At 42.4% G+C, this 26168-nt stretch overlaps 1 protein-coding gene across 2 annotated transcripts in view; it reads left to right on the top strand.

Annotated features, from left to right (window-relative positions):
* The window catches only part of MYO18B (myosin XVIIIB), an 884719-nt gene that overhangs the window by 45792 nt on the left and 812759 nt on the right, over positions 1-26168 (top strand). The window contains exons 2-5 of one of the 2 annotated variants that reach the window (XM_040416565.1): positions 10583-10701; positions 12666-12806; positions 17695-17727; positions 23743-24255. In XM_040416565.1, the coding sequence (XP_040272499.1) occupies positions 10663-10701; positions 12666-12806; positions 17695-17727; positions 23743-24255 (726 nt within the window). In that variant the 5' untranslated portion in view covers positions 10583-10662. The remainder of the gene's footprint in view (positions 1-10582; positions 10702-12665; positions 12807-17694; positions 17728-23742; positions 24256-26168) is intronic. The other variant, XM_040416566.1, reaches the window with a different exon arrangement.

Here is a 26168-nt window from a genome sequence, read left to right as displayed (position 1 = left end):
TGGGCAACATTTTTCATGTCTCTTTGGTAATTATATACAGTATGAACCCATTATCACCAGCATAAGTTTTCTATGTGTAATTGGAAGGTAATGCAAGAAGGAACAGGTGAACCCTGTATCATTAAACTCTAAAATAAGCTTCATATACAACTATCCATGTACTCTGTATCATTAAACTCTACAACAAGCTTGTCTTACAAGTGTGGGTGAAGTTGTGTTCTCTTGGACAGGTTTTGTTGGCTGAGAGCTTTGGCATCTTGGTCTAGAGATGCCTAAGGTGAATTCAATCACTAAATATAGAGAATACATTACGAGTAAAACTAGAAGCCTTTAGATAACGAGTAACTGAAGCAAGTATCTGGCAGACTTCATTGTAAGGAGTGCAGGATTTAGTATCCAGCAGGATTAAAGAGGGTCACGCCAAGCCCTCAAAGATAGCCCTATGTCTCACCACTGCATCCTTTAGTAATGTCACATACAGTGAAAATATAACCCTGAGGCCTCATGCACACGAACGTTTTTTTTCACGGTCCGCAAAAACAGGGTCCGTAGGTCCGTGATCCGTGACCGTTTTTTCGTCCGTGGGTCTTCCTTGATTTTTGGCGGATCCACGGACATGAAAAAAAAAGTCATTTTGGTGTCCGCCTGGCCGTGCGGAGCCAAACGGATCCGTCCTGAATTACAATGCAAGTCAATGGGGACGGATCCGTTTGACGTTGACACAATATGGTGCCATTTCAAACGGATCCGTCCCCATTGACTTTCAATGTAAAGTCCGGAGTCCCTTTTATACCATCAGATCGGAGTTTTCTCCAATCCGATGGTATATTTTAACTTGAAGCGTCCCCATCACCATGGGAACGCCTCTATGTTAGAATATACTGTCGGATATGAGTTAGATCGTGAAACCTCATTTCCGACAGTATATTCTAACACAGAGGCGTTCCCATGGTGATGGGGACGCTTCTAGTTAGAATATACTACAAACTGTGTACATGACTGCCCCCTGCTGCCTAGCAGCATCCGATCTCTTACAGGGGGCCGTGATCAGCACAATTAACCCCTCAGGTGCCGCACCTGAAGGGGTTAATTGTACTATCATATCCCCCTGTAAGAGATCAGGGCCCCCCCCCCCTCCCCAGTTTGAATATCATTGGTGGCCAGTGCGGCCCCCCCCCCCCTTCCTCCATTGTAATAAATCGTTGGTGGCACAGTGTGCGCCCCCCCCTTCCTCCCTCTATTGTAATAATTCGTTGGTGGCACAGTGTGCCCCCCCCCGCCTTCCTCCCTCTATTGTATTAATTCGTTGGTGGCACAGTGTGCGCCCCCCCCCCCCCCTTCCTCCCTCTATTGTAATAAATCGTTGGTGGCAATCATTGGCCCCCCTCCCTCTATAGCATTAACAACATTGGTGGCCAGTGTGCGGCCTCCCATCTTGCGCCCCCCCCCCCCCCCCCCTCTCTGATCATTGGTGGCAGCGGGTTACTAGCAATAGTACAAGTTTCATACTTACCTGGGAGCTGTGATGTTCGTGTCCGGCCGGGAGCTCCTCCTACTGGTAAGTGACGGTTCATTTAGCAATGCGCCGCACAGACCTGTCACTGTCACTTACCAGTAGGTGGAGCTCCCGGCCGGACACGAACATCGCAGCAGCAGGTAAGTATTAATCTTCTACTATTGTACTATTGCTAAGTAACCATGGCAACGAGGACTGTAGTAGCGTCCTGGTTGCCATGGTTACCGATCGGAGCCCCAGCGATTAAACTGGGACTCCGATCGGAACTCCGCTGCCACCAATGATGATGGGGGGGAGGGGGGGGGAGGGGGGGGGAGATGGGAGGCTGCACACTGGCCACCAACGTTGTTAATGCTATAGAGGGGGGGGGGGGGCAATGGGGGGCGCACACTGTGCCACCAACGATTTATTACAATAGAGGGAGGAAGGGGGGGGGGGGGGCGCACACTGTGCCACCAACGAATTATTACAATAGAGGGAGGGGGGGGCCGCACTGGCCACCAATGATATTCAAACTGGGGAGGGGGGGGGGGTCTGCCCCCTGCTGCCTGGCAGCCCTGATCTCTTACAGGGGGATATGATAGTACAATTAACCCTTTCAGGTGCCGCACCTGAAGAGGTTAATTGTGCTGATCACGGCCCCCTGTAAGAGATCGGGTGCTGCCAGGCAGCAGGGGGCAGTCTTGTACACAGTTTGTAGTGTATTCTAACTAGAAGCGTCCCCATCACCATGGGAACGCTTCTGTGTTAGAATGTACTGTCGGTTCTGAGTTTTCACGAAGTGAAAACTCAGCTATGAAAAAGCTTTTATGCAGACGGATCTTCGGATCCGTCTGTATAAAAAGTAACCTACGGCCACGGATCACGGACACGGATGCCAATCTTGTGTGCATCCGTGTTCTTTCACGGACCCATTGACTTGAATGGGTCCGTGAACCGTTGGCCGTGAAAAAAATAGGACAGGTCATATTTTTTTCACGGCCAGGAAACACGGATCACGGATGCGGCTGCAAAACGGTGCATTTTCCGATTTTTCCACGGACCCATTGAAAGTCAATGGGTCCGCGAAAAAAAACGGAAAACGGCACAACGGCCACGGGTGCAGACAACGGTCGTGTGCATGAGGCCTTAGACTTACTAAATTGTAGAGTTGATAATAAAAGGTGTTACTTGCCATTAAAAGAATATAATGTTTTGTGTAACAGATCAGAAATAAAATACATTGACATGAAGTATACAATACTGATACTGACACTATTGGTCTTATGGAATAAGTTGTCTCAAAGAAGAAGTGCCTTGCTGCTCATAAAAACCTGTTAAGGCCTCATGCACACGACCGTGGTGTGTTTTGCGGACCGCAAATCACGGATCCGCAAAACACGGATGGCGTCCGTGTGCGTTCCGCAATTTGCGAAATGGCACGAACAGCCTTTAATATAAATGCCTATTCTTGTCCGCAAAGCGCGGACAAGAATAGGACATGTTATATTTTTTTAGCGGGGCCACGGAATGGAGTAACGGATGCGGACAGCACGCGGAGTGCTGTCCGCATCTTTTGGGCCCCATTGAAGTGAATGGGTCCGCATCCGAGCCGCCAAAACAACGGCCGTGTGCATGAGGCCTAAGGTTCACATTTTCTATGAGGCATTTGTAAAATATGAGATCCAATATTCATATTCATTATCATTTTTTAGTTGTTAGTATTCTGGTTCTCTTTATAGTTGCTTAGTCCGTATGGACTATGTGTTGTTAGTGGCAATTGTTCCTACATGTCTGATCCTAGAATTTAGAGTAATAGCAAAATATATTAAAAAGTAAACTTTAATGGGGGCAGACATCCTGTTATATATATATATATATATATATATATATATATATATAAATATAAAACTAATGTGAAAACTGTCTGGCTATCTGAAGATTGTGTGTTGTTCGGCCTAACACCGCGTGTGCTGGAGCGCGATGCTCGAGTCTCCTCTCCACACGTTTGTTGGCTGCTACGCAGCCAATAAACGTGCGCGGAGGTGCTGGCACTTACTATAATGCCGTAGCCATGTTGGTTACTGGCATTACAGTGATTGACTTTCCGGAACGCGTCATAGGGTGCTATATAGCACCCGATGACACTTGGTTCGGCTCAGTCTTAGTCAGGGAGAGCTGCAGCAGAAGGAAAAGATAGTGTAGGAACAAGAATTGTTTTGTTTTTCAGGCAGGGTTTACTGTTGAAAGGTGTTAGAGACCCAAAAGTCCTTTGAAAGGGCTTCTGTCACCCCCAAAACCCATTTTTTTTTTTTAGCTTGTTAAAATCCTTTTATAAAGACTATTCCCTACATAGGGCTCCTACCTTTGGCTGTGGCTTATTTTCCTTAAAAAACGATCTTTTAAAAAATGCAAATCACTTCACTACCAGCAAGTAGGGCGTCTACTTGCTGGTAGCCACCGGAAAAAACCGCCCCCTCGTCCTGTTGATTGACAGGGCCAGCGAGTGCACTCCTCCTCCGGCTGGCCCTGTCAGCATTTCAAATCCCGCGCCTGTCTTCATTCGGCGCAGGCGCTCTGAGAGAAGGACGCTCGCCTCCTCAGCACTCCCTCAGTGCGCCTGCGCGGATGACGTCTTCTCTTTCGGTGACGTCATCGGCGCAGGCACACTGAGGGAGTGCTGAGGAGGCGAGCCTCCTTCTCTCAGAGCGCCTGCGCCGAATGAAGACAGGCACGGGATTTGAAATGCTGACAGGGCCAGCCGGAGGAGGAGAGCGCTCGCTGGCCCTGTCAATCAACAGGACGAAGGGGCGGTTTTTTGCAGCGGCTACCAGCAAGTAGACGCCCTACTTGCTGGTAGTGAAGTGATTTGCATATTTTAAAAGATCGTTTTTTAAGGAAAAGAAGCCACAGCGAAAGGTAAGAGCCCTATGTAGGGAATAGTCGTTATAAAAGGATTTTAACAAACCCCAAAAAAAAAGGGGGTTTTGGGGGTGACAGAAGCCCTTTAAGGACTATTGTTTTATCTGGCTGCAATATATATTATTAGTGCAACCTGCGCTAAATTGCGTGCAATTGTTTGGCCACTGCTGACAGCGACATTACCTGCGTTACATCTCCTGTATAACGTTTGCGCATCCTAAATATCTGTGACATTCAGTGTAATTTTTTCTTAGCCGCTGGTGACAGCGACATTACCTGGGCTACATCTCCTATATAACGTTTGCGCATCCTAAATATCTGTGACATTCAGTGTAATTTTTTCTTAGCCGCTGGTGACAGCGACATTACCTGGGCTACATCTCCTGTATAACATTTGCGCATCCTAAATATCTGTGACATTCAGTGTAATTTTTTGTTAGCCGCTGGTGACAGCGACATTACCTGTGCTACATCTCCTGTATAATGTTTGCGCATCCTAAATATCTGTGACAGTCAATGTAATTTATTTGCGCATACACTTATAAAACCTGCGCTACTGTACGTGTGACATACTTGCAAGCATATATACCATTTAATATGCTCAAGGCGAGCAGTAAGGGACGGGATAGTGGCCGTGCTGCTGATGGTGCATGCAGAGGCCGTGGTGAAACTGTACCTGCTGCCAGAGCACAAGAAACACACACATCCACAATACCTAGCTTTATGTCCCAGTTTGCAGGACGGCGCAGGACACCACTCTCGAAGTCACACCAGTGCGACCAGGTGGTCGGTTGGATTGCAGCAGATAATGCTTCCAGTCGATTAAGCACCACCCTGTCTTCCACAAAGTCCAATCTCAGTAGCCAAGAGTCTGGTCAACAGAATCCTCACCCTGATCCTCCTTCCTCCCACCATGGAGAGTCTTGGCAAACAAGTGATCCCACACTCGGATATTCCGAGAAACTCTTTTCAGCGCCATTCCTTGATTTGGGCCTCTCACCAAGCCCGCTTGAAGAGGGACATGAGGAGACCTTGTGCACTGATTCCCAAACACTTGAGCATCCACAGTCAGAAGAAGATGACGGTGGGGACCGGCAATTAGTGTTTCACAAGGTGGATGATGATGATGAGACACAGTTGCAATAAGTCAACTGCAATTAGTGTCTCAAGAGGTTGATGATGAGGATGAGATGCAGTTGTCAATAAGTGAGGTTCTTGTTAGGTCAACAAGTCAGGAGGATGACCAGAGTGAGGAAGTGGAAGAGTAGGTGGTGGACGATGAAATCACTGACCCAACCTGGGAAGGTGGCAAGCCGAGTGAGGACAGCAGTACAGAGGGGGAGGGATTTGCAGCACCGCAATAGCCTGGAAGAGGCAGTGGGGTGGCAAAAGGGAGAAGGCGGGCCACACAAAACAGGCCCGCAACTGTTCCCCAGAGCACCCCCTTGCGGCAATCTCCCTTGCCAAGGGCTAGGTGTTCCGCAGCCTGGCGCTTTTTTGAGGAAAGTGCAGATGATAAAAGAATTGTCATTTGCAACCTGTGCCGTACCAAAATGAGGAGGGGCATGAACACTAGCAACCTCACCACCACCAGCACGATCCGCCACATGGCATCAAAGCACCCTAAAGTGCACTGTTGTGCGACGTGAGCACACACTGGAACTCCATGTTCCACATGTTGGCCAGGCTTTGTGAGCAGCAGAGGGCAGTAGTGGAATACCAGCTGCAACATGTCGCCTTTCCAGTCAGCTTCTGCTCTTCACAAGCGACGAATGGGCATGGATGTCTGACCTCTGTGAGGTTTTACGCAACTTTGAGAAATCAACACAGATGGTGAGCGGCGATGCCGCTATTATCAGCGTAACTATCCCACTTCTGTGTCTACTGAAACGCTCGCTGCTCACAATGAAGGCGGACGCTTTGCATGTGGAAGAGGTGGAAATGGGGGAAGACAGTAGACAGGGTAATAGCCAGACCACCCTCAGTTCGTCTTCTCAGTGCGAATTGGATGATGATGATGAGGAGGAGCAGGAGACGGTTGCCTCCGCTACAGAGGGTAGTACCCATAGCAGGTTTATTCCATCTGTTCAGCGTGGATGGGCTGAAGAGGAGGAAGAGGATGAGGAGATTGTGAGTCAACCTCCTGATGAGGACAGCGAAGTCTTGTCTGTTGGGACTCCGGCACACATGGCTGACTTTATGTTATGCTGCCTTTCCGGTGACCCCCGCGTTATACGCATTTTGGCCAACACCGATTACTGGTTGTTCACCCTTCTAGACCCCCGCTACAAAGAGAACTTCTCATCTTTCATTCCTGTGGTGGAGAGGACTAGCAAAATGGTGCAATACCAGAAGGTCCTTGTGGAAAAATTGCTCCAAAGATTTCCAGCTGACAACGCTGTCGGCAGAGTACGTAGTTCCTTGGGCAACCGAGGAGGGGAGATGAGGGGAACACACAGCAGTTCCAACAGAGGCAGGGCAACACGCTTTAAGGCCTGGGACAGTTTCATGACAACCCGCCAGCACCCTCACTCTGATGCGCGGCCTAGTGTCACAAGGAGGGCAAAGTTTTGGAAGATGGTGAAGGAGTACGTAGCAGACCGTGTCAGCATCCTCAGTGATCCCTCTGTGCCTTACAAATATTGGGTGTCCAAGCTGGACACGTGGCACAAACTGTCGCTCTATGCCTTGGAGGTGCTGGCCTGCCCTGCCACCAGCGTTTTGTCAGAGTGGGTATTTAGTGCTGCTGGGGGCATAATAACTGATAAGTGCATACTCCTGTCAACTGAAAATGCTGACAGGTTTTAGATGGTCAGATCAGCAGCAGGCCCTTGCCCCGAATGTTTTGGATGGTCAGATCAGCAGCAGGTACTCGACAATAATGTTTTAGAGGGTCACCAGCAGGGCCTTGCTCTTAATGTTTTTGAGGGTCACCAACAGGCAATCAATCATAATTTTTCAAGGTTGTATTGGAGTGCCGGTTCCTTGTAATTTTTGGCAGCCCTTTCACTTGGAGTGCCAATGGAGTTTATTAGTGTAAGAGTCCCACTACCTGAACAATTGTACCCCAAGGTGAATGAAGCCCTCCTTTATGTGATGTACAGGTTGTATCTGAGGTCAGGGACTCTAATGAAAGCACCAGAAGCTTTAGGCAAAGAAAATGCACCAAAAATGCAACAAAACCACAGGTACATTCTGAACAGTCACTTATACTTATGTAGTTTTTGGCAGAACTTGAATGTAGGAAACTTGGCTACATTGGCAAGGAATCCACATGACATTCGCAGAAGCAGTCTCTAATACTGAAACTGCAGATAATGGCAACACAGAACTGGAGACACTAGGAGAGCTTGCGGGCAGGGTAGTGATGGATGCAGGAACAAGAAAGTCAGGAGACAAGATTGCAGCACAGACAGGCAGACAAACTAGGAAAACATAAACACAAACTTGAACTGAAAGCTGAACTGTGAGGTCAGGAGTACATCGACAGGAGAGGCACACAGGAGGAACACAAATGGGAACACAGACTGGATAATGCAAGAGAATGGCTTAAAGGGGTTCTGCACTTTCATTTAACTGATGATCTATCCTCTGGATAGATCATCAGCTTCTGATCGGCGGGGGTTCAACACCCGGGACCCCCGCCGATCAGCTGTTTCAGAAGGCAGCGGCGCTCCAGCAGTGCCGTGGCCTTCTCACTGTTTACCGTCGGGCCGCCGGCCCACTCACGTCACGACTAGTATCAACTAGCGTGGGCGCGGCTAAGCTCCATTCAAGTCGTGACGTCAGTGGGCCGGCGGTAAACAGTGAGAAGGCCGCGGCGCTGCTGGAGCGCCGCTGCCTTCTCAAACAGCTAATCGGCGGGGGTCCCGGGTGTCGGACCCCCGCCGGTCAGGTGCTGATGATCTATCCAGAGGATAGATCCTCAGTTAAATGAAAGTGCAGAACCCCTTTAAGCACAAGTCTTCCAGACACCTTTGCTGATCACATGGAACCTTAGGCTCGGGTAGTCTCTGCCTGGACAGAGTGCCTTAAATATCCAGGGACCCTCAGCCATTGGCTGGGGAAGCATTCTCAGATGTGCACAGTGGCCCTTTCAGAGGTCACAGGTAAGCATGTGCATGCCCTAATTGAATAGAAGCCGGAGCATTGGAGATAGCAGCTTGCAGAGGATGGCAGACAGCATGGTGAGTAGCCGGAAAGCGGCGGGCATGGACCAGTGACCTAACATTATATTAGGTCAGTTGTTGATAATACAGTGATTGCCTGCCATAAACTATGATGTATTAAAATAAGGGTCTTTTTATTGGGACAAATAAATAGCCCTTTATAATCAATTTGATCAGCGTTTACACTGAACAATGATTGTGTACTGGTGATTATTAGTGTTGGGCGTGAATATTCGTATCGCAAATTTTAATCACGAATATCGACACTTCGAGAATTCGCGAAGATTTAGAATATAGTGCTATATATTTGTATTTGCGAATATTCTAGATTTTTTTTTCATCAGTAACCTCCCTTCTTGCTTGTGGGCCAATGAGAAGGCTGCAATGTCTTTGTCAGACCTTAGCAACATCCCTAGCCACCAATAGGAAAGTTGCCTACCCCTTACTATATAAGAACCTCCCCAGCAGCCATTTTCTGTAGTTTTATGGAGTTCTGAGAGAGAGAACAGTGACATTGCTGTGCTCTGTGCTTTACTGTTTAATTACATTAGATAGTTAGTTAGTTAGTTAGTTATATATATAATACAGATAGTTAGTGGGAGATAGTCAGTGTAGGTTATATCCTGATATAGTGTAGCTGTTGCAGTGCAGGGTGTTAGGTAGTGTGATAGGTTCTGCTGTCCATACATACATACATACATACATGCTACAGACATAGTGCTGTGATGTCACAACAATACTTAGTGCATCAATCAGTGATATGTAGTCAGACCTGCTAAAATGTGAAGTTGCACGTATTGCACCAAAATATGCTCATCATTAATTGCCGATTTGCGCAATCGCGAATATATTGGAGCACTCTATCTGCATATAAAGCTACTGTAATGTTCTGCCGTGCCAACCATTTTCTCCAGTCTCAGGAAACGTCTAGCAGCTTGAAAAATGTAGCAACAGTGACTCATGCCTGTATTGTGCGCGCAATATGCGCATATTAAATTGTTGATTTTCGCAATCAAGAAAATAGGCGGGAATTCGCAAATTAGCGAATATATGACGAATATTCGCCCAAATATTCACGAAATATCGCGAATTCGAATATTGCCCCTGCCGCTCATCACTAGTGATTATCACTCCGTGTGAGATTATAGGTGAAATCAAATAGGACTAGTATCAGAACAATTAATATACTATACAAATATAATAATAATGTCAATTATTTGTAACAAATGATCTAGCTTCTGAAATGCTTAAAGGGAATCTGTCACCAGTGACCTCCCTTTCAAACTGTTTGCATAGATGCGTAGCTCTGGCTCACCTGATTAAAACACTGTTTTTCTTTTATTGATCCAAGCCTCCGTTCCTGAGTTATAGGACTTGTTCTTCATATGTAAATTGGGCTTTTGGTGCAATAAAGGCGTCACTGTTGCTATTGTTGCACCCAATCTCCACTTCTTTCTGTGAGCAGTCCCTGACTCTCTGCTTTGCCACTGCCTGGCCCTGTCAATCAAAGCTTCCACAGAGGGGCTGATTCACGGATATGAGAGGGAAATAGCTTATAACAGGAGAATCAGACATTTCTCGCTGAAAATACATATTACAAAGTTTCCTGTGGTCGCTTGTACCATTGATTTATGCAAAATTGTGTAAAATGTCAGTGACGATTTAACATTTTATGATGTGCACAATGCTGTTTAGAAAGAACCTCATAATCACGCATTTTAAACCATCCTTAGTTATAGCAAAGTAATTATCACAATTACCAATGTAAGCCTGTTCTGAAATGAGCCATCCCTATTTATGCTACTGGAGACCAGTTAGCTTTATTTTTTACTGGGTAAAATGGAAATGCTGTATTTTCTACATATTTGTACTAAGGCTAGGCAGTAAATGATCTTATTTTTATGTCTATTCATATGAATTGCCATTATTCATGCTTACTAATGACCCATTTCTCTTCTCTTGTTTCCCTTCATATCACCTCATCCTGTTTGTCCAGTGTTGGTTGAAGCCTAATGTTTCACTTGCCCTGACTCCTCACTTCTGAAGCAACAAGCCACCTCCAGACACTGTAACAGCATGGCTATCTCCTCACGCCTTGCACTGTGGGAACAGAAGGAAAGTCTCACTTAGCATAATACCCATTACAGTTAACCTGCATGTTTATATTATTACATGGTAGTTTAATTTATAGATTAACGTAACCATACACATTAGATATGTGCCAATTTCGATGGAATCGGTCAACCATCTAGCGATGTACTGATCCCGACACTCCCATCATCTGCCTTTGAATCAGGTTTTAAGTTCTCCAACACGCCCAGTCCTTGGAGAAATAGGTTGCTGCCAGATTCTGACTGCGGCTTTCTCCCCTCTCCAAGTGTGTATGAGTATTGAAGAGGGTTGAGATAGCTGTATACCGACAAGTATCTCATGTCCAGTTTCTAGTGGTTTTCTGGAAATCTTTACTATTTAGTTATGCCCCTCATGTATGCCCTAAATGAAATAGTCATACAGTACAGCTCTGGTTCTGTGTCCTGAATCTTGTTCATCCATCTATAAGCCCATGGCTTGTTTACATCCCAGCCAGGGTATGACCATGGTCACCTGTGCTTCTGTAGTCAATGACTGGTTTCAGCGGTGACATGTCCCAAAGCGGACACGTTATTGTTGAAGCCATAGTGAAAATTCCCAGAAAACCCCTTTAAGGTAGGTCCATCAGCAATGTATGTAATATGAGCACCAATGTAAATCACAATCTAACCCTATAAAAGTACACGGTCTTCCTATAACCTACCAGAATAAAGTAACATTTCCATTGGTTGGAACTAATAATTTTGATACCATATCAATTGTCATTAGTGATCACTATAACTAACTATATGGCCAGTGATTGTAACTTGTATTAGCTGAATTTTTTATTGGGCCATATACAGTGAGATATTCTCAGAGCTTTTCAGTAGTCTATACACCTCACTGTCTGAAGTTCTTTATGTTGGATGAAGCCAAAATAATTCACTGTGTAGGTAGGGCCAGTCTCCACTAGTCTTAAAAAGCCAACAGTTATCCAGAATTATCCATTTAGCTTCTTTGATTGAGTGCTAAGGCTACTTTCACACTTGCGGCAGAGGATTCCGGCAGGCAGTTCTGTCGCCGGAACTGCCTGCCGGATCAGTCAAAATGTATGAAAACTGATGGCATTTGTCAGACGGATCAGGATCCTGATCCGTCTGACAAATGCATTGAAATGACGGATCCGTCTCTCCGGTGTCATCTGGAAAAACGGATCCGGAATTTATTTTTTTCACATTTTTTGCGATCTGAGCATGCGCAGATCGCAATGACAGATCCGTTTTGCCAGATCCGGCATTAATGCATGTCAATGGGAAAAAATGCCGGATCCGGCATTCCGGCAAGTGTTCCGGAATTTTGGACGGAGATAAAACCGCAGCATGCTGCGGTATTATCTCCGTTCTGAAAAGTCAAAAAGACTGAACTGAAGACATCCTGATGCACCTGAATGGATTGCTCTCCATTCAGAATGCATTAGGATAAAACTGACCAGTTTTTTTTTTACAGTATTGAGCCCCTAGGACGGAACTCAGTGCCGGAAAAGAATAACGCTAGTGTGAAAGTACCCTAAGTCAATAGCACACATTATAAAAATAGCTAAAAGCTCTCTAAGACTAATGGGACATTGTGTTTTACAAGGCAATTGACTATAGTCATCCATATACATGACATAACTGTTGGCTTTGTTCTTCTGAGTTATCTCTCCTGATACCTCTGTAAACATGCAACACCACTCTGACAGCAGCTCACCTGAAAACCATGTCCCATCGTTCTTTCACCTGACGTCTGCCATTAAGGGTTGTCAGAACAACCCCATATACAATAGACCATCAGTAGATCTCACATCATCTGTGTATGACCAGTTTTATTAACATCATGCCATTTTTTAGGTAATGATGCTTCAAGGTTACTTACACCCATTGATATTGCTGCATGCTGTATTCACCAGTGTGGGCCATCAAACAGTCATTTTATAGACAGCTATTCATGCAACGCATTTATACTTATAGATCAAGGAAGAAGACAAGGGGCCAGAACCTACATCTCCTCCACCATTATTTTCAGTCATTTCTGGTGGGTTCATCAAACAGCTTGTTCGGGAAACTGAAAAAGAAGCAAAACAAAAAGGAAAAGAACTGAAGGAAAAGACAGTAAGTGCAAAATGTACAATACAAATGTATATGAGGACGTAGGTTTTTAATGAAATTAGTAATATCCCACCTGACACCATGATATTAAAAATGAGAGCTCAGGGTACGGCCACATGGTCAGATGCAGTTTTGGAAGCTAAAACCAGGAGTGAATAAAAAAGAAAGAGAAGTCGTATCTGTCCTTTATACTTTCTCTCCTTTTTATAGGAGAGGAAAATAAAGTACAGAGTTCACAAGAGATAACAAGAGATGGTAAACACAGTGTGCGGATGTCCCTGATATACGCAAAAGATATAAAATAATAGATTGGGATAACTATATAATCTCCCAATTACTGGAGTGTTTTGCATACGTAGGCCATCTAAGATATTTTGCACTTGAGGAGGCACTAGTCGTTTCCCACATTCGTTTTGTACAATAAAATCAATACTATATTCCATCAAGTTAACACCATTGTGTGCAGTGGGCACAAAATAGGAAATAGAGAGATGCTTACACATTTCAGACCAGACATATGGTCTACAGTCATAGCCTAAAGAGCTCACTAAAACCACAGGTTAAAAACCAAACCTCACATCCTATTAGAAGGGTGTCAGCCCAGATAATTAGGTAATTTTTACCCCTAGTATGCTAAACAGTGACTATTTGAATACTATTGTTATATAAATATATCTGTGTCAAAAGGCAAGCCATGTTTTTAGTGATATACAATAGTCATACAAAAAAAAAGTAAAAGAAAGTGCATAAACACAATAGAAAAAGCAACATAGAGTGCATTTGAAAAGTCTTCAGATCCTTTCACTTTTTTCACATTTAGTTATGTTGTGGTCTTGTGCTACAATAAAAAAAATCTAGTTTTCCCCTATCGAAATGGGCATGGACATAAGTATTCAAACCCATTGCTATGACACTTAAAATTAGGTCAGGGGGCCTCCCATTTCTCTTCATCATTTATGAGATGTTTTTAGTCCTTGATGGAGTCCACCTGTGATAAATTTTGTTGATTGGGTATTATTTGGAAAGACACAACCCTGTGTATATAAGTTCTCACAGCTGCCAATGCATATCAGAGAAAAACCAAGTCATGAGGAGGAAAGAACTGCCTGTACAACTCAGAGACAGGATTCTATGAAGGCTTTGAAAATCTCATGAGCAGTTGCCCTTCCCTGCAGCCAATAGCTGCATCAATTCTTCAGCCCAGTCTGCTTCCCTGGAGGACTGTCGTCCTGCACCCCAGGAGGATCTAGCCTCAGACTTCACTGCCATCCAAGATTCTTAATGCTGCAGCCTCCAGCTGGTTCCTGGGTGGGACAATCGTAAGTGCACCAGCAGTCGCTCACCAATGTTTTCTGCAACCGGGCCCCAACATTCAGATGGGGTTAGTTGCTAGGCAGTAGTTAATGGCCATTTGAGTACTAGAAGTAGATAGCTGGGAAGAGTGTATTGCCTTTGCCTTTATCTTCCAAAAGGGTGTGTGTGACCACATCACTGTTTACCGTTATAGATAGCCATCCCCTTCACTAGAGGTTTTCCTTAGACAGTATTGTAATCTGTGCTCTGTTCCTTTTATTGCATTATCTTTATGTTCTTCACCATTGTTCACCTATACCCAAATAAACCTGTTGATCAGTTAACTCCTTCCTGGGGTGAGTGTTTACTAAGCTGGGCAGGGGTTTCCCAAGTCGACCCATGGCAGAAGAAGAAGACCCTCCTGCAATTCTATACAGCTCCAAGTAAGATTTGGGTGGAGGGACTGCACCATAGTGAGGTGAGACCTGCCCTACACCTCGCCTACTGAGGGCTGCACAAAGGGGTGTTACATGGAGAAGGGTAAAAGTAAAATTTGTTGCGCTGAAAGTTCCCAAGAGCACAGTGGGCTCAATAATTCTTAAACAGACTAAGTTTGGAATAACCAGGACTCTTCCTTGAGCTGGCCACCTCCACCAAACTAAGTAATCGGGGGAAAGGGGCCTTGGTAAGAGAGGTGACTCTGGCTGAGCTCTAAAGATCATGTATGCAGATGAGATAAACTTGCAGATGGTCTACCATCACTATAGCACTCTACAAATCTAGGCTTTTTCGCACAGTGGCCAGAAAGAAGCCTGTCCTCATTAAAAGACACATCAAAGTTTTCAAAAATACCCTAAAGGCTCTCAGACAGTGAGAAACATTATTCTCACTGAGAACCAAGATTAAACTTTTTGGCCTCAATTCTAAGCATCTGGCTGGAGGAAACCAGGCACTGCCCGATACCATCCCTATAGTGAATGGTAGTAGCAGCATCATACTGTGAGGATGTTATTCAGTGGCTGGGACAGGGAGACTGGTCAGAGTTGAGGGAAAGCTGAATGGACAGAGATATTCAGTGTGCTCTGGACCTCAGACTGTGCTGAAGCAACAAAAGAATGCCCCTAAGCAGCCAAGGCAACACAGAAGTGGATTAGGGACAACTCTGTGAATGTCCTGGACTCCGTCAGTGGCACAGCCAGAGCCCTGACTTAAACCCAACTCAACATCTCTGATAAGACCCTAAAATGGCTGTCCCACGAACGTCCCCATCCAGCCTGACAGAGTTTGAAAGGTTCTGCTGAGAAGCAAGGCAGAAAATCCCAGGAAGACTGTAGGCTGTAATTGCTGCCAAAGATGCCTAAACTAAGTGCTGAGTGAAGATTTTGGTTTTTCCTTTCATTAAATTAGCAAAGATTTCTAACATTCTGTTTTTACTTTCTCGTTATGGGGTATTGAGTAGAGATGAGAGAAGTTATAAAAAATTTTATTTGGCTGCTTCGCCAAAGTTCACAAAGACATACTCATCACATTCCATTGTATGTAGCTGGCGTAATGGCGGAGAACGGTGATCGCGCAGCCCCAGTCATTGAATCCCTCAGATGTCACGTTCAACTCTGATCGCGGCATCTGACAGTCACATTGAGACTAGTGTTGATCGAGCACCAAAGTGCTCGGGTGCTCTGGACGAACACATCGCGATGCTCGGGTGCTCTACCGAGCACACGAGTATAATAAAAGTCAATGGGAGAACCCGAGAATTAAACCAGGCACCCCTGCTCTGAAGAAGGTGTCTGGTTTACAGAAAAAGGTTAGAAATTGATGGAAACACCATGAGATTCTGCTCATTTGCATGTCTTTCCCATATGCCCATGCTTATGCAAATGAGTTTACATGAGAAAACTGTATAGAAAGGTTATTGAATATTATGTTAGGACAATCAGAAAACTTTTTGTCACCCTAATGATAACGATCTAGGTGCACAGGTCCACCCAACAGTTATGAAGCAACTTTGAGGCTTACTGGCTCTCATTCAGATGAGAGCTGGTTTTAATGTCTCATAGTACACAAGGCTGCCATTGTAAGGTATGCTGACTATATCTGTCTCGTGGATAGATTATTGGCTTGCACATACCTGGCTTTTGGCATATAACCTTTTTGTGGTTGTCTATTGTATGTCATAGGCAATGGGAGTCCAAGATGATTCCAGACATCCTTCCCATGCTGTTTCCAAACCATTTCGGTGGTGTTTCCATCAATTTCTAACCTTTTTCTGTGAACCAGACACCCTCTTTTCTTCAGAGCAGGGGGTGCCTGGTTTAATGCTCGGGTCTCCCATTGATTTTCATTGTGTTCAATTGTGCTCGAGCATACACAATATTTGGCCGAACACCGCAATGTGCCGAGCATAGTGATGCTCGAGACGAACTGCTGTTCGGCCAAGCATGCTCGCTCAACACTAATTGAGACCTTTCAGGGGTTAATCAGGGGTTAAAAACAAAAAAATAAGTACTCACCCTTTCGCAGATAGGCCGTAGTGGCCATCTTTATTTTACGAAAACTCACCAAATCTCGCTCGCGCTGACATGATGACGTCACCACGTCACCCCATGTGGAATACCCTAATGGTGGAACCCACATGCTCTTAGCTGCACTGTTTACACTGGATAGCATAAATCACATGTGAGGGGCTAAGAATAATACATGTGTTCTACATGACATAATATTTTTTTTTTTGTGTGTATTTGCAGTCTTTATCGCATGCCACAACATTTTAATGATCCAGTAAATAATAATGCACGTGAGGTCAGCTGATTTTGTGTCATTTTATATATGGCTTTACCGGAAAGGGGCAGGGGCGGACTGGGAACTTAAAGTGGCCCTGGAAAAAATACTAAAAGTGGCCCCTTTTGTAGTCGGGTCCAAATTGATGGAAGGCAGGGCCAGCAATACCATATTGTGGCACATTATACCACCCCAACAGAGCCAAATACCACAGTCCATCACAAAATACTGCCGGCAGCACAAAATACATCCCCAAAAGCTTCCACTGGCTGGCCGTGAGGAGGACACAGACGGCCCCCTGGGCATCGGTTCACCGGGAAATTTCCCTGTAAGGTCTATGGCTTCCCAAGAAAAGGGAGCATGGCCTAAATGTAGCTCTGTACACCAAAAATTTGCCAATATTTTGTGGCATTTTTGGAGTGAAACTATACCTATATGAAATTTAGACGTGGTGTAAACTTAGATTAGACAGTTTTTTTGGGGCACTGACACACTTTTTTGTGCACAGACAAATTTTTGGGCATATGAATAGAATTTTAGTGTAAATCTCACTCAGGATTTACCATCCTCCAAGTTTACAAAGGTCCATTTGCCAGAATAGTACATTTGTCTAATATTAAGACTGTAATTTGTATTCTTAGATAAAAGTACAACACTATTAGTAAATCTGCCCCATTATCTTTCTAGCTCTCCACTTTGGGCTTTGAGGTTCTGTGTACATTTTTTGTCAGTATTCTTCTTAACTATTAACATGTATTCTATTAGGATTTTTTTATATAATCACAGTTATTAATATTAATACGGTAAATATTTGTAGGTGAAACAAGATCTTCCACCAGAAAATTTAAAGGTAAGAAATGTTTGATTAAATTGAAATATCATTATTATATCATTGTTATACTTAATGGTTCAAAGTTTTTTCTTTCCAGAACCGTGCCACGACTGTCCATAGTATGTGACTGCCATTACAGCTCCACCCACTTCAAGGGTTATGAGCTGCAATACTAGACACACAGCGTATGGACAGGCAGAGTCCTGCTGTAATCCTGGACACCTTGAAAATGGGTTGTCTCCCTTCAGCAAATATAATTTATCATGTAGAGAAAGTTAATACAAGCCACTTAATAATGTATTGTGATTGTCCATATTTGCTGGCTTGATAAATTTTTTCATCACATTATACACTGCTCGTTTCCATGGTGACGACCACTCTGCAATCCAGCAGCGGGGGCCGTGCTTGCACACTATAGAAAAAAGCACTAGTCTATGTCTTCTGCCATAATCCTGGCCACCAGAGAGGCCGGTGCTTTTTCCTATAGTGTGCAAGCACGGCCACCACTGATGGACTGTAGAGTGATCAGAACCATGGAGACAAGCAGTGTATAATGTGATGGAAAAATGAATCCAGCCAGCAAAGGAAGCAATATGGACAATCACAATACATTAGTAAGTGCCGTGGATTAACTTTCTCTACATGATAAATGCCACTTGCTCAAGTGAGACAACCCCTTTAAAGAGGTATTCCGGTTTTAATGATTACATTTATTTCTTTAGACAGTCAGATGTTGAACAATTTTCTAATTTACATCTATTTAAAATTTTGAAGGCAGACCTTTATTATATCCATGCATTTGTCTCTCCTTAACAAAAAAAAAGGTGCAGTCCATTTTAGTCCTGTAGAATGCATCCATAGAAGAGCTAGATAGGACAAAACATGGTGGCAGTCATGCGAGCTGTCATGTGACCCTTAAATGTATCATGTGACCTTGCTTTCAGTTAACTGCCCAGGTATCTAACAGGTGAATATCGGTGTATTGAGGAACAGAGCATTATACAGAATATACAGCATTATTACCTTCATTAGTACCTCATCGTGTCTGTCAGTGTCAGTGTAGAAGCAGTGTGTGCTGTTTTTTTTTTTACACTATACTTTATTAACAACATGACAACATTGCTTAGAGACAGGCAGCCATTTTACAGATCACTACAGTCAGGCACATAGCGATGTACAGTAGTTACTGTAACAACCACAATAAATTCATGATTCCACTACTAGTCCTATTTACTTATCACATGTGTCCTGTGTGCTCACCCAGCACATGTATGTCATGTAACACTGCTTACTGAATGTCAGGGTATAAAGAGTGTCACATGACTGATGCCATGCTTCAGTTAGGCCATGTATGCGTTACAAAGGAGTGATACATGGGCTATACCATTCTACCGCATATAGGGGTCAACTGCCTGATGTAAGGAAGGTATGTATGCAGAATATTAAATATGTGTGTATTAGAAAATTTTATGATTTCCTATTTCCTAAATGAAAACCTTAATACCCCTTTAAGAATTCGAATTATATTGACATCATGCCTTTACTCCAGAATTCTGGCTTCAAAAAGTCATAAAATAAGGCTTTTACACCTTTTTACACTCACTTTCTCAACAATGTTGTAACTTTCTGCAGTTTTACACCACCCATTCCAATTTTGAAATGTTGGTGGAAAAGTGGGTGTGGTTAGCTAAGTTAATGAGCTGCACTCCAGATTTATCATTGAGACTTTTTTTTAAATGTTGCAAAAAAAGTCGCACTCTCACCCCAGTAGGAGGGTGTTGTAGGAAAACTAGAGTAGCCTTCCAAGACAAAAATGTTGGGTTTAAAGTTAAGGAAAATTTATCAAACAATATGATATATTTGATAAATGTGATAAATGAAGCAAAACTGACTTCAAATATTCCCCTCATGGTAAATTCCCCCCATAGATCCATCAAATCCAACTTTTTGATCATGAGTGCCACGTTAACAATCAGCACTTGCTGCCATATTTGAAGTTCTATAATTAGCTCCACTGATAATTAACAAGTGACATCAGTGTTATTTGATAATTATCTTTAATTAGCATCGAGGGTCATGTTAGTGCTAAACAACAGGTTGTTTTACACTTTAGGGAAGAGTTACACAAGATACAGAATGGAATTCATTAGGTTTCAGGAAAATGAATTACAAAAATGTAATTTTACTTTTGGGGAATTAAGAATGATTCTTACTGTTCAATGTGAACATGATATTAGGATAATTGGATCCCAGTGGTGACGTAGAGCAAACAGCCATGAGTGGAGAACTGAAGTTCTAGTTCTGAGATAACATCTGCCATTAGTCATGAAAATTCAACAGATACTGTACCACCTGCCATGCTGATACCCCGGCTGATGTTAACAGCTAAGGGACCTTGTACATAGCTCTTGTTTGTCCGCTGGTTGGTGAGCCGTTTATGTGGGGCGAGGATGAAATTATCAACTGATTATCAACCAGTGAAAAGGGGCCTTAAAGGGGTTCTCCAGGCTTTTTATATTGATGAACCTACAGCAGAACAAAAGAGTCCTAAACGGCAATGTATATAAAAATAAAAATAAATTTTATTGAATACATAAATATAAAAGCATTGAGATAACAAAACACACACAAAATGTGTGATACCTCCCGGCAGACAGAGTATGCATAAATGAATTAGTACAAAGTGAGCACATAAGAGGAAAGCCTACAAAGGTCTGAATACTAAATAGTTTGTAAAGTTGGGGAGTGTGGTCCTCCTGGTGATGACAGCATTTACTATGGGCAAGCTATAATTATAGTATATGCATATGCTTTACTTTATGTGGGCGCTATTATTAAATCTTGATTAGTTTCTGCTTTCTGTAGGCTATATGTTTGTTGCACTTAGCACTTTACAACAGCCTAGTATATAGATATTTGTAGGTCTCTGTTACATGTGTCTACTTCTGTTATGCATATACTTTATGTGGGTGCCATTATAGATTTTTACTTGGTTTCTGCCTTTGTAGGTTGCATGCTTTTTGCACCTAGCACTTTACAAACTATTTAGTATTCAGACCTTTGCAGGCTTTCCTCATATGTGCTCACTTTGTACTAATTTGTTTATATACTCTGTCTGCCGGGAGGTATCACACATTTTGTGTGTGTTTTGTTATCTCAATGCTTTTATATTTATGTATTCAATAAAATGTATTTTCTTTTTGTATATTTTGTATATTTTTGTACATTGCCGTACATTGGTCTCTTTTGCTCCGCTGTAGGTTTATCTGTTTCTAGTGAGTCTGCACTTTTTAAGAGGTCATTATAGGTTGCCCTACATTGGGTCTATGCACTTTGTGTAGCAATGTTGCAACCTAAATAATTTCAAATTTTTATATTGATGACCTATCCTAAGGATAGGTCATCAATATCAGATCAGCGGAGGTCCGGCAACCCCGCTAATAAGCTGTATGAAGGGAAGGTGCTCGTAGTGTGCATGTGCCGTCTCCCTTCTCTCTTCCGGCTTCCTGCTGCTTTGCCATAGACATAGCAGCAGCGAGCAGGAAGAGAGATGGGAGACAAGTGCACACTGCGAGCGCCTTCACTTCATACAGCTAATTGGGGGGGTGACAGACCCCCACTGATCTGATATTGATGACCTAACCTGAGGATAGGTCATCAATATTAAAGGCCCGGAGAACCCCTTGAAGTTTTATATGTGTGGCCAATAGATATAAATCTTTATATAGAACCCTTCCTAAGTCTTTACCAGACTCTGGATCTTGGATGTTTTATGTAGTAGATGGAAAGAGTTAGAGATTATGTACTCAAATATGACATTCATCTCAAATTATTCAAACTTTCCATTTCATCAGATAGAAAAGTACTGGTAAATGAAAAAAAACAAAAAACATAGGCAGATGCATTATAATTATAATTCATTGGGATCAGTTACTAAATGGGTCAAATGAAAAATGTCAAAACCCTCATGGATCCTTTATAATAGGTCTCATACCAACTCATCATATTGACTACAAGATTTACCCACAGAACTTGTGTAATCGAACATCAGCAAAGTGAACAGTCCAGAAGTTATAAATATATAGCATAGTTATGGTACCAAGAATACAATAAAAAAAATGCTGCCCCCTGAAGGTCAAAATGAGCCATATGCTTAAAGGCTATGCACACCTTGGGGGCAATTGTCTATTATTGCATCATACTCATTTTTAGCTAAAAATCACTTTTCCAATTGGTCTTTATTACAAATTTTGAACCACTGTCTTTGTGCAGCCTTCATATTCTCTGGTAGCAGCCTCTGTATTTTTACTCTTTCCCCTAAGGCAGCTCAGCTGACAAGCTCTTTATCTCTGATCTCTGACCATATAAACACTCATTATAGCTAAATTATTATCTTACTGATAAGACTGAGGCTTAAATAAGTGTTTATGACCTTTTATTAATTTAGTGATAAGATTTATTAGATGACCGGTACAAAGTTAAAGTAAAAAGCAGCTAGACAGTTAACCCTTTGTAACAGAATGGCTCAATATTTTTAATAAAGATCAATTGAAGCATGATTTTTAGCCCAAAATGAGTAAAGTGCAATTATAAAAATGCCCCTGAAGGTGTACATGGCCTTTAAAACAAATTATTGAATATTGTAGTGTTTATTTCAATCTAAATATTTTCATCATTCTGTGGTCATTAATGTATCTTTATAGCAGTTGGAACTTTGTTTATTAAATGCAGAGCTCCAAATCCCCTATATACTGATATATACTGATTTTAAATATAAAATGTAGGCCACCTGGAGCCACCACTAGAGGGAGCATGGGAGCTTACTACATAATGCTTATACATTGAACATACTGACAGATAGTATGTAGTAAATTCCTGTGGTCCATCTAGTGGTGCTTGCATCTTTTAAATTTATGTCTATAACGAGATTTGGAGTTTTGACTGATATACAGATATTTTAGGAAATTAACAGTTTAATGCCTAAAAATAAATTAAGCCAATTAAGCCAAAGCCAGGTCTGAATCATAAAGGAAGAGTATGTATAAAGCACAGATGCTTACTAAATTTTTTTAAATTCTTTCCTGGTTTTGGCTTAAAAAAACGGCATCAGAAAACCTTACCATTGAAACTGAGCCCAAGGCTTGAGATCAGCTGTTACAGGCAATACATTCCAGCTGTAGTGATTGTAAGGTTGGGTTTCTATGTTTTTTATGGACAAAGACAGGAGTGGATTCAAACAGGAAGAGTTATTTTAGAACTCAGTTTATGATCCGTTTCTGGCTTTGGTTTCAAAACTTCATAAAATGTCTTAATGTGGAATCCTAGCCTAAACCAGTAATGTACCATATATCAAAGTGATTGCCTGTCCAAAACTCACAATGGTATAAAGTAATAAAATATGTCATAGTCACCATATTGATCATCTGCTGCTCCCGTTCCAACACTTCTTAGTTTCCTTTGATCTCTGCTTCCTCTTGACACAGGAAATATGACTCAACCAATCATTAGTAGGAGTCATGACTCACCTTCGCAGGTGATTGGCTGAGTGGTCACAATTCTGTGTCGTGAGGGAACAGGAAGTAGAGACTGTTGGGGAATTGGGGTGAGACAGCAAAAGAGCAGATAGGATTGTTATGGCGAGTATGACTTATTTTATTCATTTAACATTTAAACCATTTGGAACTTTTTTTTAATTGTAATTATAACTGATAACCTCTTAATCTCACCTAGAATGTTGATTAAGCCCTGAGTCAATAAAATTAGGAGATGAGTCTAGATACGAAGGTAAGTTAGTTATTATTTATTATAAATCCTGTTCAGGTTTTTGAAGCTGATGGCTTGCTACTCAAATATAAAAAACAAATGTTGGTTATGTAGGACTCTATATTCATCCTCTATAATGAAAGGAAGATAAGGTGTGTGCACTTAGACCTTGATGTCTAATTTTTCTAATGGTCCACAAAAAAACACTGTGAAAGAGATATATAGCTTGAGAGAGGCTTATTATTTAATTCTTAATCTTTTTTTATTTAGTCTCCTGGAAAATTGAACGATTCACTAGTTCAACAGTTTGTATATCAGGATGAAAATATTCTCACAGTAGGAGAAGAAATGGCAGGTATAAATAACGTCTTCATGAATGGACTTAATGGAGACAAACACCCAGGAAAAGGAGAAGCCTCAGAAAAAGCAAGCAAAAGAGCCATACAACCTGTTAAGAGCCCTACAAAGAGACAGAGCATACAGGAACCCAAAAATATTAACAAAAGTGAGACGCCGGTCAATAAAAACAATGGACGCAAAGAGAGCAAATCACCGGTTCCTTCTGAAGAAGATAAAGTCCTGACAGAAGAAACCATACAAACACATACCAGTAATACAGTCAATGCCAGCACAGAGTGCCAGGATGACCATGTGCAATCTTCCCAGGAAAATATTGAAGTAAAAAATGACAAGCTTGAAGAAGATAAAACACAGCAAGGAGCCCAAGATAATGATGTGCCAACCACGAGTACTAAAGAACAACAACATATTATTCCAGAGAAGGTAACCCCTGCTTGAATAGCAATGTTATGTCTGCCAGGGAAATCATATTTGTATTGTGAGAATTGCTGCTAAATTTGTTATTAAACTTAGGAGGCTCCAACTTGTAATAATACCCTATTATTTTACACAGAAGAATAGCAGAGGTTGTCCTTTGGCTCCAACTCTGAAGGACTTATTCAATGGCCACCCCAATACTAATTCCGCTGCTTGGGAAATTAATAGCTACCTGTAGCTTCCTTTGATATCAGATAACCACTGGGTGTTTCAGCAGGTTTCACTGGGATGAATACATTCTTAATCTTTAATTTTTATGGACTACTTATCCAAAATTCCAATGCAGTCAAAGTTTTTACAGACACAATTTAAAAACAAATAAAGATGGATAACACTGTGCATGCATTATTATTTAATGCCATGTGTGTGTAAAGTTATTCAGTGGAGGCCACAGTCAGTGAAAATATGAAACTAAAACAAGAGGGTGAGATTTTACACATCCAGATATTGAGGCAGGTTCTATAGTATAGAGTTTTATACCTTTGGAAACATCTTGATAAAGGTCACCAACCACTTGAAATCATGAAGAATTGATTCCAGTTTATTAGAAAACTTTTCATAGCTTTATTTATTGAAACCAGAACACCCCTTTAAGAAGAGAATGCATTTATGTTATTTATTGGGTAATGGGTACATTCTCCAGATATATTTGGTAAAAAAAGTAATGTTTTAAAGCTAATTCAGATGTTTTTTACTCACTAGCGGAGATGAGTGAACTTATTCTAAATCAATTGGCTTAACTTTCAACCTGAATTCTGTAAAAATTCAAGGTGGATTCCAATTCAAATTTTTGGTCATTCGATTTGGGCAAATTTTTTTGTGAGATACGGTAGATAGATAGAAAAAGAGAGAAAGTGAGTGAGTAAAAAAATTACCGCATTATTCGTTTTATAAGAGTGGGGGGGCAATGTCAGTGCATCTTATAAAGTGAATACTAGTGAGTGCTTCCATTATGGAAGTGCTCACTAGTGTACTTTAAGTGCGGGGAGTGAAGTGATGCGAGTACTGCTGGTACTCACCATCCTTCTTCTTCTCCGGGGCCGCACTGCACTGTCCTGAGTACAGCATCAGGAGGTAGTGCGCACACAAAGATTTGACGCTGATGCAGTCAGGTGACAATGCGGGCCGGAGAAGACAATGGAGTGTGACTGGAAACTGCCAGACATGGAGAGGAGCAGAGTAGCAGGAGAGGTAAGTGAAGTTGATTCTTTAAGGTTTCATGGGGGTCTGGCATGGAAATGTGATGTGAGGTCTGATGTGGTTCTGACATGGAGGTCTGGTGAGAGTCTGACATGGAGGTCTGATCTGAGGTCTGATGGGGCTCTTATCTGAGTTCCTGATATGGGGGTCTGATGTGAGGTCCTGATATGGGAGTCTGAGCTGAGGATCTGATATGGGGGTCTGATCTGAGGATCTGATATGGGGATCTGATCTGAGGATTTGGTATGGGGCTCTTATTTTCCTCCTCTAAAACCTGGAGTGTGTCTTTACCTTCAGGAGTGTCTTATAAAGTGAAAAATACGGTAATTAAACATTTTTTAAAATAAAGAAGAGACAAGAGAGAAAAACACTTTTGATTTGTATAGAAAGATTCAGACCAAACTCAAATTGGTTGACCATTCCTGAACTTGTCGAATTTTATATGATTCGCTTATCTCTACTTACTAGTCAAATTCATTAGGATTAAAATTGCCCAAAAATAGCACACCGGATGCTAATAGCACACCAAATTATAACATCCAATAGCTAATATCAAGAGTAACGGCCCTCTGCAGCACAGACAGAAGCTAGACAGGCTGGGAGTGACTCAATAAGGTCCAAGTAGGTTGTCGCAGGTTGTCACAGCTGTGCTGACTGCA

Source organism: Bufo bufo, chromosome 2 (genome assembly GCF_905171765.1).
Source record: "Bufo bufo chromosome 2, aBufBuf1.1, whole genome shotgun sequence".
In the NCBI taxonomy this organism is placed as follows: Eukaryota; Metazoa; Chordata; class Amphibia; order Anura; family Bufonidae; genus Bufo; species Bufo bufo.
This window is presented reverse-complemented; position numbering and strand designations above follow the sequence as displayed.